This window comes from Camelus ferus, chromosome 21 (assembly GCF_009834535.1).
Source record: "Camelus ferus isolate YT-003-E chromosome 21, BCGSAC_Cfer_1.0, whole genome shotgun sequence".
In the NCBI taxonomy this organism is placed as follows: domain Eukaryota; kingdom Metazoa; phylum Chordata; class Mammalia; order Artiodactyla; family Camelidae; genus Camelus; species Camelus ferus.
Genome location: NC_045716.1, coordinates 18,615,497 through 18,630,829, shown reverse-complemented (window position 1 = coordinate 18,630,829; position 15,333 = coordinate 18,615,497). Strand labels below are relative to the sequence as shown.

Genomic DNA, 15,333 nt, shown 5'->3' with positions numbered 1-15,333 from the left:
ACTTATTTCTGCTAATAGCTCTTCCAAGACTACATCCAGGCTCTGATGGGGATGGGGGATAATGGATAGGAAACCCAATCAACTCCACCTGATTCCTCCTAAAGTAGTGAGGAAGTGTGCACTGGAACATTTTACCCTCTTGAAAGAGTCACTGCCCTTGGAAGCTCACTTCCCAATCCAGCTTACTCGGTGATGGCGTCTCTGTCTCAGGTGATGCATGAGGAACCACAGCATGTGACTATCAAATAGGTCAGTGTGGTGCAAGCTATCTTCATCCCGCTCCCGCTTGTTCTTCTTAATCACCTGGAACCGAAAAGGGTGGGGGGAGTGGGTAATGAATGGGAACACTGGACCTGATCAGCAAAGGCTGGTGCTATAACCCAATAAAATCTTCCCTTAGGAACTGTTAAGCTGGAGTATAGCTGTATTAGATTAGGAAAGGATGCCCCAGGCTTGTCGACTGAGAAGGCAGATGATTCTCCCTAAAGATGTCCCCTATCCCCACTCTACTATGAACTAGGGGCACTTCTGGACCCCTGGACTGGGACTGTTTCTAGAGAGGCAATGACAGGAATGTTGGAGAGGGTGTTAGAGCAGTGCATTTAAAGAACTGTTATTCCTTCCTATGACAATGAAAACTCCTAACGGTATGTGGATAAGTAGGAAGAAGAACTCTATGGTCAGAAACTTACATCCTTTAACCCTGTAAGCTCAGTGGAAGTTTCAGCTGTGGGTGCCCAGATCTTGACATCATGGTCTAGGCCACTGGTTGCCAGTACAGGCAGGTGAGGGTGGGGCTCAAGACAGTTTACCTGGTCGGGAGGAAAGGAAAACACAGGCTCAGGGGTATGTGAGAACAGGACTTAAAAACTACTCACCTTGAACCAAACAACTGTCCTTAATCAGGGCTGAGGCAGTTGCTGGGAAGGCAGGCTCACCCATCATGAGCTTAAGCCAAAGGGCCCTTAGGGTGAAAGAAACACTGGACACAGACTGGATGTAAGAGCAGGCCTTTCTCTCATTTCCTACATTTAGGTAGGGTGGCCTCATCCCCAGACATAGCTCTAGGGGTAGGCGGGTGACTGGCCAAGCATATTGCTGGCTTTACAAAAAGGCAATGAGCTCCAGATGACCTCATTCTCTCCAGATTCCACAGCTCCAACTTGCCCAAGGCTGGAAAAAAACATCCCAGTGACTTTCACCAAGTGGCAAATAAATTTTTTAAAATGAAGAAAGCAGCAGCTGCTGCTGAGCCCCCAGAGGAGAGTCAGAGAACAAGTACATTCACTTGGCATGGCTCACCAGCTCACCAGAACTGGAAGAAGGCACTGGTAGGGAGCAGAGACACATGTCTACTCAAGAACCCTGCATATCCCAGGGGGCAGCATCCTGCTGCCTGCCGTGAAAGCGTAACAGGCTCAGTACAGGACATCACAGCATAGCAGGGCAGTCTCCTGGGGTGCCTACTGCCTCAAGCTCAGCCACCCTCTGAGGCTACGCACTGAGCAGGAGAAATGAACTACAGTAGCTGGGGGAAGGCCTTCTGGCTTAGGCAGCTTCCCTCTGTCCAAAGGTACCCATGCCCCCTGCTGTCTAACTTGGAAACATCACCCTTCCTCGTACGGCAGGGCAGCTACCATCCCCACCAGAAGGGAAGAGCTGGTCCCAGATCCAGCTGCTAAAGCATTTCTGGGCTTTCAGTCAGATGAGGAATAGATAAGAAAAGCACCCATAAGGACAAAGGTGTGGCCCTAGCCACTCCTCATCTCACCTCACCCTACCCCATCTTGCAGCTGCCTTACAGTCCAAGAGAAGCCCTAGAAAAAAGCCTTTTTCAGTTCTCCCAGGACCAACCTTCTCTGCCTCGCCTGCGTATGTAGGGAGCAGCTGATGGAAAGCCAGGATCAGCATGAAAATTAAAAATGACATACAGACTTCCAATCTTCTTTGACTTCCATTTTACAAATAAATTCTCAGAAAACACTGAAGCTAAGTCTGAGTCTAAGAGTAAAGTAGAAACCACATTTCCCTTCTTTCTTCTTTCACTCCACACACCGGAAAAGTTTTTATTTGGGCTCTTTTAGGCAGTGTGGAAGAGGTTCCAAAATCTGGAGCACGAGGAGGCACTAGAAAGAAAAACTCCTCTGACAGGAAATATCAAAAGATACGTAACTACTCACAAATACAAACCTGAATTCATTCATCCATCTCCAGATAAGCCCCTGCTACTCTTCTACTCTGATCGAGCTGTGCTTGACACGTCAGTAAAATAAAAAGCACAGGAGAGAAACTCCTTGGAACTTAAGACTAAGGACAAAGCCAATGGCAAAAGAATAAGTTACACACAATACCTGAGCTGGAGCCTATAGGGGGACCCAATAGTGAACTTCTGTACTAGGCTACCTGGTCACTTCACCCAACCTGTCTGAATGCCAGGACTTATCCTGTCAATAATGCTTGAGCAGAGAAAAGAGCTCTGGCTTTAGATGACTGGGCTGGGGGATGCAGGTGATGGGATAAAGCAGTGAAGTGCTTTTAAGAGACTAAAGATTGCCCTTAGACATCATGCCCCACTTTGTCCTTGAACAGAGACAAAGAAAGGACTAGAGTTTGAGCCAAAAACAGAATCAAGACACCTGGGCAAGGCGGACAACAGTTTCAAAGATCCCTTCTGGGTCTAACGTTTACTTTACAATATAGAACTGCTATGAGTCTGCACTGATGTTGGTGCCTGGTGACCCCACTGCTGGGAGGTTAGGACCAAAAAACTAGGAGCCAAGTGAGAAACACACAGATAATTCAGCTTACACAGAGGCAAGAGCATGCCAGGAGTCTTGCTGCAGGCTTCAGTCTTTATACCTCTTGTTCTAGTACCTCACTTTTATGACCACTAAAACTTAGGCCTAAGGCCCAACCATCCCAAGCAGATACCCTCCCCACCTCAGCACCTGGATTAACCATCAAATCCTGATACTGGCTGAGCTGAAAAGAGACTGGCCTGTAGAGTGATTTTGGAGAATGGACAAGTGCTGGCCTAGGGGAGGGCATTCGGCCATGCATCTCTCCGTAACAGAATGCAAGACAATAGTTTATGATCAAGAAAAAACTCACTGGCACCTTTTGACTTTCTTATGACTACATGCTTACTGCAGAATTCTCATTAAGACTCCAGTGTTTTGGATTTGTTCACTGCAGATGGATAGAAGGGGACCTATGGAAGAGTAGGAAGCAAAGCAGGCAACAGTAAGACACACCTTCAAGTTCTATACTCTTCTCTACTTATATTCAAGCCATAGAAGCCTTGGATCTATACTGGTCTCATTTCCCCCAAATTTAGGGAAAACAAAATGAAAATCTGAAATAGCCTCATGCTAGGGCAAGAAACACACAAGAAATGGGATACTGATTGCAATGAACCGTTCTAAATTCTACCACCACTCTGGGTAAAACTCATCAAGAAATGGCTGAGTCCTTGGAGCTTCCCACAGCCTAGAGGAACGAAAAGGAAGAAAGACCAAGCATTTCAGCCATTCCTCAGAGGCTCTTAACCAGACTTTCTTGGGTAGTCAGTACAATGCAGTGGCCCAAACTGCCTCTTTCTTATCTTCTGCAGTCCAAAAACATTACAATAGTAAGCTACTGAATCCTTCCTGACTCTAGGTCTCAAAAAAGAAAAAAAAAGTATGGTTAGTTAGAGACATCTTGCTGACCACTCTTCACGCCTCAACTCAGAATCCTCAGGCTTCCTTTCTGCCCTATCTCTATGGAGGTTGTCTTTAGAACTTCAAGGACAGGCAGACTGTGATACGATCATGGGCTGTATTCCACATTTCTTTAAAAAAAAAAGGGGGGGGGGAATATTTCCTCTCTCCAAATATATACATATATATTACGTATGTTTGTATCAACGTACAGACCATATTCTGATTTTCCCAATTGTCAAAAAAATACTCCTTCCAGCTTGTATTCACTGATCCAGGATCTAATCAACATCACTGCTTAGCTACTTACTACATTTGTGTAGGATGGTGTGCCTCCAATGCTTTTGTTTTGGAAAAGGTCCATGCCTAGAGATACCTCACTCAGGCCAGAGGTTCTTCCCTAAGATCCCTGTCTCTTAATAAACTGTGCCATAGAGGGGCAGAACACAGGAAAGAGAAGATAACATTCCATTAAAAGCTCAGCACACCAGACTATATACTGCCTTTTTATTTAGCTGGCTAGACCTCTAAGACATGGTATTATGCTGTCAGAGTGAGAATTCAGTGGCCTTGCTAAAACCTACCTTAAAGACTGGAGGGAGTGGGGAGTCAGTCAGCCCAGCACGCCATACTCACCACGCCTCCCTTGTCCCCCTCCATAAACTGAATGATCTGGCAGGATGATTTCTCCCAGAGGAAGATGTGCCCGCAGTCACTACCGCTCACCACAAATTCACTCTTGGGGCCATAGAAATTGACGCCTTTTACTGAAATGATAAATGAGGGAATAAACCACATGAGAGTTGGCATCAGGCCTATATATATATATTTACCTCACAGGAAATTCAGTTACTCACAAACTCTAAACCATCTAAGAGCCAAAGAATTCCTTTCACTTTCACAAAACAAATCAAGGGATTTATGCACGTATGACAGAACAAAAATCACACCGTCCCAGAGACTATTCATATTCTCCCAAAGAAAATGAGCTGAGCTGAACAGTTTGCAGTCCCTTAGCAACAGCCTCAGTCTCATTAGCCTAGGCCCTACGGAGCAACCACAGGCCTAAAGCCTTTCCTGTCCCAACCTGAGTGGCCCCAGCTCTGCCCACTCCTAGGCAGCACATGCCCTAGGACTGTCCTTGGTATCTGTGACTCGTTGGTATCTTGTCAGTGCTTCCTGGGCCATCTGGTGACCTGAGACTGATGGAGGTATACGCCACAATTGCCTACAGGAGGCATGTGAACTGTGCTTGCTACCCAACGCTCCGAACATCATCAGAGCCTCCAGCCTCTGAAATCAGTGAGAGAAGCCAGGAGTCCCAGCTACTATGTCCAGTTCCATACCAGTCATGAGACTGGAATGCTTTCTTCTCTATGCCCATGGACTAAGATCCAAGCACAGGTTTTTCTCCCTCTCTTCTCACCAGCTCAAGGGAAAAAGGAAAACTAACTGCTCTCTCCCAGGCAACATCATGACACACAGCTGTTAGGAGTGGTAACGATAACAAAAAGTAGTGATTCCCCAACTTTTCTGTACATCAGAATCACATAAGAAGCTTTAAAAAAATCCTAATCAAGTTGTGACCCATACCAATTAAGTCAGAATGCATAGGTATGGAAGCCAGGCTTCAGCAGTTTTAAAAGACTGCCAAATGATTTCATCGTGCAGCAAAGTCTGGGAACTGCAGACAACAAAAAAAGCCAACCTTCATTGCAAACTTGGGCGAGGTGCTATCACCATTCCTCTGCCTCATTCAAAAGAATCATTTTTTGCTCCTCCCCTACAAGTACAAGCTCACCCTCTATTTTAGGCAATTCAGTACCACTAACTAAGGACGGCTTTCACAGACTCCCTAATAAATCTCTTAATCCTGAAGCTACCTGAAATCATAAAAATATAGTCAGTCTAATCTTCCTAAGCCCAAACCAAGTAACCTCAGTGTAGTGGTGAGAGATGCTCCTGAGCCCTCTCTCCACTAGCACAGGAAGGCCCATGAAAACTCCAGCCCAATGAAGGATACCCTCCTCGCTGCCCTTTGTGATAGGCAGCCTACTCCTTTAGGTAGTTCTTATTTATACAACCTGAATGACATACTCTGGTTCTCCAACAGACTTGGGCTACAGAAACCTAGAAAGACAGCCTCACCTGTGGCGTTATTTCTGTGGCCCTTGTATCTCTTAATATACTGGGCCCCATCACTGTGAGAGGAGTTGAAGAGGTAAATGTCTTCATCATTGTAACTGGCCAAGAGCTCTGCCAAGAACAAGCACACAGCAGTGAAGGCAAAGGCTGAAAAAGGCTAGGACCAGGAGTTGGGGGTTGGGGTGGGGCTTCTTGCCAGTAGTGCCCCCTCCTAACACCCAGGTAGAGCACCCATCTTACTCAGTTGGAACAGATGGCAATTCAGGTGTCTAGGGTAGACTAGGAACATGCTGCCAACCGAGGGGTAGCAGAATGCTCAGGAAGATCATACCCATTAATTCACAAATGAGTCACAGGCGTAAGAACCTGCTAAGGCAAGTAGCCCGGGCTTTTGGACAGGCCCTGCCAAATATCATCTGCAGCATTCTGCAGGTGCCTGGCATCTCCAAGGGTCATCTGCTGCATCCTCCCACTGTGCGCTCACCATCAGCAACTACTCCCCAGCTGCTCCACTTGGAGCCATAGCACAGTGGTGAGCACTGGAGGGCACATGCCTCACTGGCTCAGCAGCTCCCTAGACAGAGGGGGCATGCCAGCCTAGGAGCTGGGCCCTGCTCACGTACCTGTGCCGTCGTGGCTGTACACAAGACAGGTGATGTTTGCTTTGGACTCACTGTTCACCTGCAATAAGGAGCAGATACTGACTGATGCCCCACCCCCCCATTTGTTATACCACCTTCAGGAAACTAGGTTTTCCTTCAAACTCCCCTATATCTTCTCCCAAAGATAGAGAGAGAGATTCAGGGACAGAGAAAGAGAGAGAGAGAGAAAGACACACACACACACAGAGACAGACAGGGACAGGAGTACAACTGATGAAACTTGACTACCTTGTGGGGAAGAGGGCTTTCTGTTGGTTGTCTTCTGTGTGCTAGCCATTTCACATACACATTATCGCATCAGGCCTTACCATCATGGTACAAGGCAGTCATTTGCTATTTTGTGGATTAAAAAACTGAGACTAACAGAGGTAAAGTGACTACCCAAGATCACAAAGCTGGTAAGCGACAGCCAGGATTCAAATCCAGGTGTCTGACTCCAAAGTCCAAGCTCTTCCCACCATACCAACAAGTTTGGGGCAGGCTTGGGGTTGGGTCAGGGAAGCCTGGAACCACTGGCCCTTCATGAATCTTACCAGGTGATGAGGACAGAATTTCTTGAGTACTCCATTGTTTTCATTCTCATCAATTTTCCTCTGGTCATAAATCCTACAGTGGAAGAAGCAATGAAAACATCAAAACTCACGAACATCCCTTGAAGAGTTACAGTTCGATGTAGTAGTAGCAACAGCAGTCAGCTGGATAACAAGACAGTTAAAGAACATTCCCCAACCAGGCTTCTGGTTCGTGTTCTTCCTTGAAAATCCTCTTCTTCCACTCCCTTTCCAAACCAAAACTTATCCAAGTACTTCCTATTTCAAGAAGTAATCCTAAATTTTATTAGTTTGAAGTGGCTTCTCTCTCTTCTCAGCTTTTATATCACTTAACTGCTTATTTGCACTGAAATAACATTATTTTAGAGCTTTTTGTGTATACACTGCCTCCCCAATAGGGCTTATTACTCATGGGCAGAGACATGCTTTGTGTAAGTCAGTGGGTCTTCAACACCTTCTCGAAATTTATTTGGCTAGTTCTCCCCACAAGAACTATTACAAACTACCACCTGTATCTCCACAAGATTCCCTCTCTCCTTCCTTCATGCCCATCAAGCATCAAACTACCTTCACCATCCCTCACCTCTCCAAGCCAAGTTTTAATCATTCATTCAACTAATTATGACACATATATTAGATGCTAAGTGCTATGTCAGGTGCTGGAAATACAGTGAGGAACAAGACAGTCCCAGTCCCTGTCCTTGCCCATCAGTCCTCCTTCAGTCTCAGAGCTTCACCTCTCCACAGCTGCTCTTAATCTGATCCCTCCCTCCAAAGACCTTGTTTGATCGATAAGTTCATCATTTCTCAACCTCTTCCTCACCACTGTCTGCCCATTTTCTAAAAATCCTTCCAATGACCTCTCCTACGCCTGCTTTTTCTGTCCTTCTCCTTGCAGTCGAACTACTGAAAAGAGCAGTCTGTATTCAATACTTTCACTCCCTCATTTCCTATTCACTTCTTGATCCATTCCAATCCAGCTGTGGCCTTCAACCCACTACTGAAACTTCTTTGGCTAAAGTCATCAGTAACCTAACTGCCAATGACAACTAGATATTTTTTAGGCTTTTCTCTCATCCCAACATTGTTCATTACTCCTTCCCTGAAACACATTCTTTCCTTGATGTCCAAACAATCCTTAATGTTGTTCATGGGCTTGTCTTTCTTTGTCCATCCCTTAAATGCTGATGCTCCTTGAAGGTCTGGTTTGAAGTTCTCCTCTGATTCTATACAAGGAAATTTTAACTTCAAATATATGAGCACCCAGAAGCTGTGCTTATGTACATGTATTTTTCCAGGGAGAAGGGATCATAATTTCTCCCTATATTCTCAAAGAGGCCAGAGACTCAAAAGGGAGGAAAACTTCTGCTCTATACTTTCTTTCATGATCAAATTCCATTATCAACACTTTAACTACCACCTATATGCAGATATACAGCTCTAAAAAAAAAATCTGTGTCTCCAGCCCACACTCGTTCTTAGTTCCAGACTTATATCTACATGCCAACTGAATGTTGTAATGGAATGCTGCAAAGTAAAATCATTCTCCTTCTTCAACTAAAATCATCCTAAATCGACCCTTCCCCCCTAATCTCTGTAAATGGCACTATCCTAAATTCAAGTGGTAAAACCAGAAATCAGGTCCTCTCTCTCATGTACATCTAGTTTCTTTCCTGTCAATCTGACTCCCTGGGTGTATTTCTTGACTATATCTGCTTTCTCCACCCTTAGTCATTTTGTCATTTTTTGCCTAGATTATTTGTAGTAATCTTCTAACTGATTTCTTTGTTCATATTGTCATTAGAATTATGTCTAAAATGAAGAGTTCTATGTAAATTCCCTGCTTAAATCTCTTCAGTGATTTTGTACTTTCTACTAAATAAAGTCCACTTTTCTTTTTTTTTTTTTAACATTTTTTATTGATTTATAATCATTTTACAATGTTGTGTCAAATTCCAGTGTTCAGCACAATTTTTCAGTTATTCATGGACATATACACACTCATTGTCACATTTTTTTCTCTGTGAGTTATCATAACATTTTGTGTATATTTCCCTGTGCTATACAGTGTAGTCTATTCTACAATTTTGAAATCCCAGTCTATCCCTTCCCACCCTCCACCCCCGTTAACCACAAGTCTGTATTCTCTGCCTGTGAGTCTATTTCTGTCCTTTATTTACGCTTTGTTTTTGTTTGTTTGTTTTTGTTTTTTAGATTCCACATATGAGTGATCTCATATGGTATTTTTCTTTCTCTTTCTGGCTTACTTCACTTAGAATGACATTCTCCAGGAGCATCCATGTTGCTGCAAATGGCATTATGTTGTCGGTTTTTATGGCTGAGTAGTATTCCATTGTATAAATATACCACATCTACTAAATAAAGTCCACTTTTCAAATATCCTATACATTATACAAAAAACCAAAAACAAAACAAAAAGCTAAGCTGCCTTGAACATACCATGTCACATCTTGTTATTCTAAGTCTACACATACTCTACCTGAAATACTAACTTCCTATTTGTCTTTAATATTTCCTCTGTGAGAAAGAGTAGCATAGTGAAATGGTTTCCACCATATTTAAGCAGTCTGAACTGAGTTCAAATACTAACTCTGCTACTTATTAGATGAGTAATACTGGGTAAGTTACTTAATATTTTTAATTCTTATAGATCTGTTACTCTAGAATGATCTCTGTAGGCAGAAAACTATGTCAAGTGTGTATCTAGCACATAGCAAGTGCTCAGTAAATGCTGAATGAATAAATGAATGAATCAATATATATGTCTGTATTCTCCATAATCCATTAATATCCTACATAACGAGAATATCCAGGAAATGTTCGTTAAATGAACCAATGAAAAAAGACTAGTTAAGAGACTGCTGCACTACCCATTACTACTCTTCGGCAAATACAGCATCTGACAATCAGATGTTTTCCTCCTAAGTCTAAATCAATAGCTCTCAAATTCACTAAGTCATCATTATCTTCGTAAGTCATCAAATTAGTAAAAAATATTTAAATATTCAGTATTTTGGTATATGGACCATTCTGTGTTCTGCAGTATCTAGTGCTCTTTGTCCCTCTTCTTTATGAAAAACTCCTTATCCACCTACCCCTTTCTTCCATAATTTTAAAACTGAAGTATAGTTGATTTACAATGTTGTGTTAATTTCTGGTGTATAGCATAGTGATTCACTTATACACATGTATTTCTTTTCATATTCTTTTTCATTATAGGCCATTACAAAGTATTGAATATAGTTCCTTGTACTATATGGTAAAACACTGTTGTTTACCTGTTCTATACACAGAAATCAGTATCTGCAAATTCTGAACTCCCAATTTATCCCTCCTCACCCACTTTCTCTGCTGGTAACCATAAATTTGTCTTCCATTTCTGTGAGTCTGTTTTGTAAATAAGCTCATTTGTGTCTTTTTTTTTTTTTTTTAAAGATCCCACATATAAGTGATACCATATGGTATTTTTCTTTCTCTTTCTGGCTTACTTCACTTAGTATGACGATCTCCAGGTCCATCCATGTTGCTGCAAATGGCATTATTTTATTCTTTTTTATGGCTGAGTAGTAATTCAGTGTGTGCATGTGCACTTGTGTGTGTGTGTATATATATATAAACACATACATACATACATACCACATCTTCTTTATCCAGTCATTTCTTGATGGACATTTAAGTTGCTTCCATGTCTTGGCTATTGTAAACAGTGCTGCTTTGAACACTGGGGTGCATGCATCTTTTCAAATTAGTTTCCTCTAAATATAAGCCCATGAGTGGGATTGCTGAATCACCAAGTAAGTCTATTTTCATTTTTTTAAGGAATTTTCATACTGTTTTCCATAATGACTGCACCAAACTACATTCCCAACAGCAATGTAGGAAGGTTCCCTTTTCTCCACATCCTCTCCAGCCTTTATCATTTGTGGACTTTTTAATGATGGTCATTCTGATAGGTGTGAGGTGATACCTCGTTGTAGTTTTGATTTGTAGTTCTTTGATAATCAGCAATATTGAACATTTTTTTCATGTGCCTATTGGCCATTTACATGTCATCATTCCTTTCTTCCGTAAGTATTTATTAAGAACCTACTAAATTCTAGATATGATCCTTGAGACTAGGGGTTGGCAAACTTTTTCATAAATGGCAAGACAGTAAATACTTTAAGTTGGTAGGCCATCTAGTCTCTGTCACAATTTCTGAACTCTGCCCGAGGACCATGAAAGCAGCCATGGATATATGTAAACAAATGGCCATGGCTATGTTCCAATAAAACTTTATTCACAAAAACAGTGTAGACTGCCAACCCCTGTCCTAGAAAGTAGTGATACAAAGATAAATACAGAAGATTTCCCCTATTTTCTGAGCATAGGACAGGACCCTGACATTAAAAAAAAAATTTTTTTTTTATTTTTAAGATTTCGTTTTTCAAAGCAGTTTTAGGTTTACAACAAAATTGAGAGGGCACTACAGAGGTTTTCCATATACCCCAACCCTACACATGCACAGCCTCCCCCATTATCAAAATCACTCATGAAAATGGTAGTTTTTTTTAAACCAAGGATGAACCTACAATGACATATAATCACCCAAAGTCTATAGTTTACCTGAAGGTTCACACGGTTGAACATTCTACGGGTTTGGAAAAATGTATGATAATACCCATCAATAATATCATAGAGTATTTTCACTGCCCTAAAAGCCTGTTCATCTCTCTTGCCCCATCACAACCCTAACTACCACTGGTTTTTTTTGTTTGTTTCCATAGTTTTGCCTTTTCTAGAATGTCATATTGTTGCAATCATACAGTATGTGGCCTTCTCAGATTGGCTTTTTTTCACTTAGTACTTTGCATTTAAAATCCCTTCATGTCTTTTCATGATTTGATAGCTCACCTCTTTTTAGTGCTGAATAATATTCCGTTGTCTGGATGTACTACAGTTTATTTATCCATCTACCTAATGAAGGACACCTTGATTGCTTCCAACTTTTGGAAATTATGAACAAAGCTGCTATAAACACCCATGTACAGGTTTCTGTGTGGAAATGAGTTTTCAACTCCTTTGGGTAAATCCCAAAGAGCCTGACTACTGGATCGTATGGTACCAGTATGTTTCGTTTTGGAGAAACTGCCAAACTGTTTTCTAAAATGGCTGCTTCATTTTGCATTCCCACTAGCAATGTATGAGTGTTCCTTCCTGTCGCTCCACAGTACTCACCAGCATCTGGTGTTGTCAGCATTAGGATTTCAGCCATTCTAATAGGTGTGCAGTAGTACCTCACTGGTGCTTTAATATGCACTTTCCTGATGACATATGATGTGGATCATCGTTTCATACACTTGCCATCTGTGTATCTTCTTCAGTGAGGTGTCTATTAATGTCTTTGGCCCATTTTTTAATTGGGTTGTTATCTTCTTGTTGAGTTTTAAGACTTCTTTATTTTGGATAATTGTCCTTCATCGGATGTGTCTTTTGCAAGTATTTTCTCCCAGTCTGTGGCTTGGCTTCTAATTCTCTTGAAAGATACTGTCTTTCACAGAGCCAAAGTTTTCAATTTTAAGGAAGTCTAAGTTAACAATGATTTCTTTCATGGATCATGTCTTTGATGTTTTATCTAGACAGGTGTCACCATACCCAAGGTCCTCTAGGTTTTCTCCAATGTTATCTTCCAGGAGCTTTATAGTTTTGGATTTTACTTTCAGGTCTATGATTTTTTTTTAATTTTTTTTAATGGAGGTACTGGGGTTTAAACCCAGGACCTTGTGCATATTAAGCATATACTCTACCACTGAGTGGTATACCTTCCCTGCTCCATAATCCACTTTGAGTGAATTTTTGTGAAGGGTATAAGGTCTATGTTCAGATTTTTTTTTTTTACATGTGGATGTCCGGTTTCAGCAACATACACTGAAAGACTATCTTTTCTCCAAATTTTGCTTTTGCTTCCTTGTCAAAGATGACTGTATTTATGGGGGTCTATTTCTGAGCTCTCTAATCTGTTCCACTGATCTATTTGTCTATTTCATCAATACAATGCTGTCTGAATTATTGCAGCTTTATAGTAAGTCTTGAAGTTGGGTAGTGTCAATCCTCCAACTATGTTCTTCTCCTTCAGTAATGTGTGGCTATTCTGGATCTTTTGTCTCTCCACAGAAACTTTAGACTCAGTTTGTCAATATCCATAAAATAAAAAGAGCTGGGATTTTGTGACTGAAATCAAATTGGGATTTTGTTGGGACTGGAAATCAATAGATCAAGTTGGGAAGAACTGACAACTCCACAATACTGAGTCTTCCTATGCCCTTGATATTTTAAATCAAATAAAGAATAGTTTCAGCACTGTTTCAAGTGCTCACTAACTTGTTACCTTAAGCATCTCCTCTACTCACCTCCTCTTTGCCCCATCCTGCCCTTAATCTAGTGATTTCTCAGTGTTGCTGACAGAGATGGGGAGCAAAGGGACTATTTATTAACTGGTTTTTTTTAATTACTATTATTATTTTTATTAACTGTGTTTTATAAACCATTCATCCACCCTTTCTTTCTTTCTTTCTTTCTTTCTTTCTTTCTTTCTTTCTTTCTTTCTTTCTTTCTTTCTTTCTTTCTTTTTCTTTCTTTCTGTTTGGAGGGATAGGTAATTAGGGTTATTTATTTTTTTAATGGAGGTACTGGGGATTGAACCCAGGATCTTGTACACGGTAAGCATGCACTCTGCCACTGAGCAATACCCTCCCCCCGACCCTCTTTTAGCAATAAATTTACATTTCAACCCATCACACTACCAAATCTATCACCACAGGATTCATTCATCTAATACATTCTCCTTTTCTTCACTCTTGTAAATTCTTAAACCAACTCAAGCAGGATTTCATATATCTACATCACTCTCCACTTGCCTACGTTTTTTCTTTCTCCCTGCCAACCCCTCCTTTTTTTGGTCATAGGCCAAAAAGCATGACTCTCTAAGGCTTCTTCACAGTCCTAAACTAAAATTCAGTATTTATGATGCAAAGGCCTTGGGGATGAGTAAGTTATTTCTCTGTATTCCCTTAAAGGAATTCTTTCAGACTAGGCATGAAAGCTAATGGTATTATAAAATATTCAGCAAAAATATTTTGCAATTTCTGGAAGGTGAGCCTACAGTTCTTTCAAAGAAAAAAATCAGAAAGTGGGAATTCCACAATATTCAACTGGCTAAACTGAAGAGATGAGAAACTGAGGATGATCAGAGAGGAGCTGGAGTGCTGGAAGGGCTACCTCCTCTTACGGGATCAGAATACTTCAAAATCTACATGTGCTCTTGTCAAGTAAATAGCCTATTATCTGCTGAGAATTTGGGGTGTACAAAAGGATAGAGGACATTGAGGCTTATAAGAGATAAACCTGAGTATTTCTCCTTTTGCTGAAATGCTGGAACTAATTTCTAGCCCCACGCTAACCCTAAGAAAGTATCAGCTTTGGATAAAGACATTATCAACTGCAGTTCTCAACTCAACACAGCCAATGTCTCCGTTCTCCTCCAAACATCAAGGTCCTAATGGTTGAATTATCTAGAAACACAGACTTTCCAATGAATCCAGAGTTCTAAGCAGGAAATCCAAATTAGAAATTTCAGTAAATGTTCTATTTGGAGGAAGTAGCACCAGAAAGTTCTGACGACAACCCTTTTTGATCAACAGCTTCTTATCTTAAAAAACAAAAAATCTACTGCTATATACATTTGCTATGGGTCAACAGAGGCAAGAATTTAGAAGGCAAGAGAAACGGGAAGAAGAGAGTAACAAAGTTGCCTAATTCTCTTGTGGCAGGATTCTGCAACAACTTAAGGTCATCTCTCACATATTTCTAAAAATTTAGTCTGTCCCTGTGATTCTTACTATTTTTAATAGAATTAATTACAGAATACAATTATAAAAAATGTGCTCTCATTTAAAAAGGAAGATAATGCTTTTTATCCACCATCAGGAAAACATAGTTAATTCATTTTTCTACTGATCCTCCCCTCCCTCCTTTTTAAACTGAAAATCCTTTGGCAACCAAAGAAATACAGTTAAAATAGGCCAACTAGATATGAATGAATACAATTTGTGACAAAGGGCCAGAAGGAAACTAACTGGTACACATGGAAGCACGCCTCAATAGACAGTGTTCTAAGAAATGGTCATAGTAACGAAGATAGCACGAAGGATAAAGAAAAGTGGTTCAGCGTGGTAGAAGCCAAAAACTCTGCTTACACTGAGTACTCACAAGTCA

General features: G+C 41.2%; 1 protein-coding gene across 12 annotated transcripts in view; it reads right to left on the bottom strand.

The window, feature by feature from the left end:
* DCAF8 (DDB1 and CUL4 associated factor 8) overlaps positions 1-15,333 on the bottom strand; it is a 43,126-nt gene that overhangs the window by 3,436 nt on the left and 24,357 nt on the right. For all 12 annotated transcript variants that reach the window (XM_032463914.1, XM_032463919.1, XM_032463922.1 and 9 more), the window contains 6 exons: positions 7,042-7,114; positions 6,470-6,527; positions 5,850-5,957; positions 4,338-4,468; positions 693-812; positions 187-303 (listed from right to left, as the gene is read on the bottom strand). In XM_032463914.1, the coding sequence (XP_032319805.1) occupies positions 187-303; positions 693-812; positions 4,338-4,468; positions 5,850-5,957; positions 6,470-6,527; positions 7,042-7,114 (607 nt within the window). The remainder of the gene's footprint in view (positions 1-186; positions 304-692; positions 813-4,337; positions 4,469-5,849; positions 5,958-6,469; positions 6,528-7,041; positions 7,115-15,333) is intronic.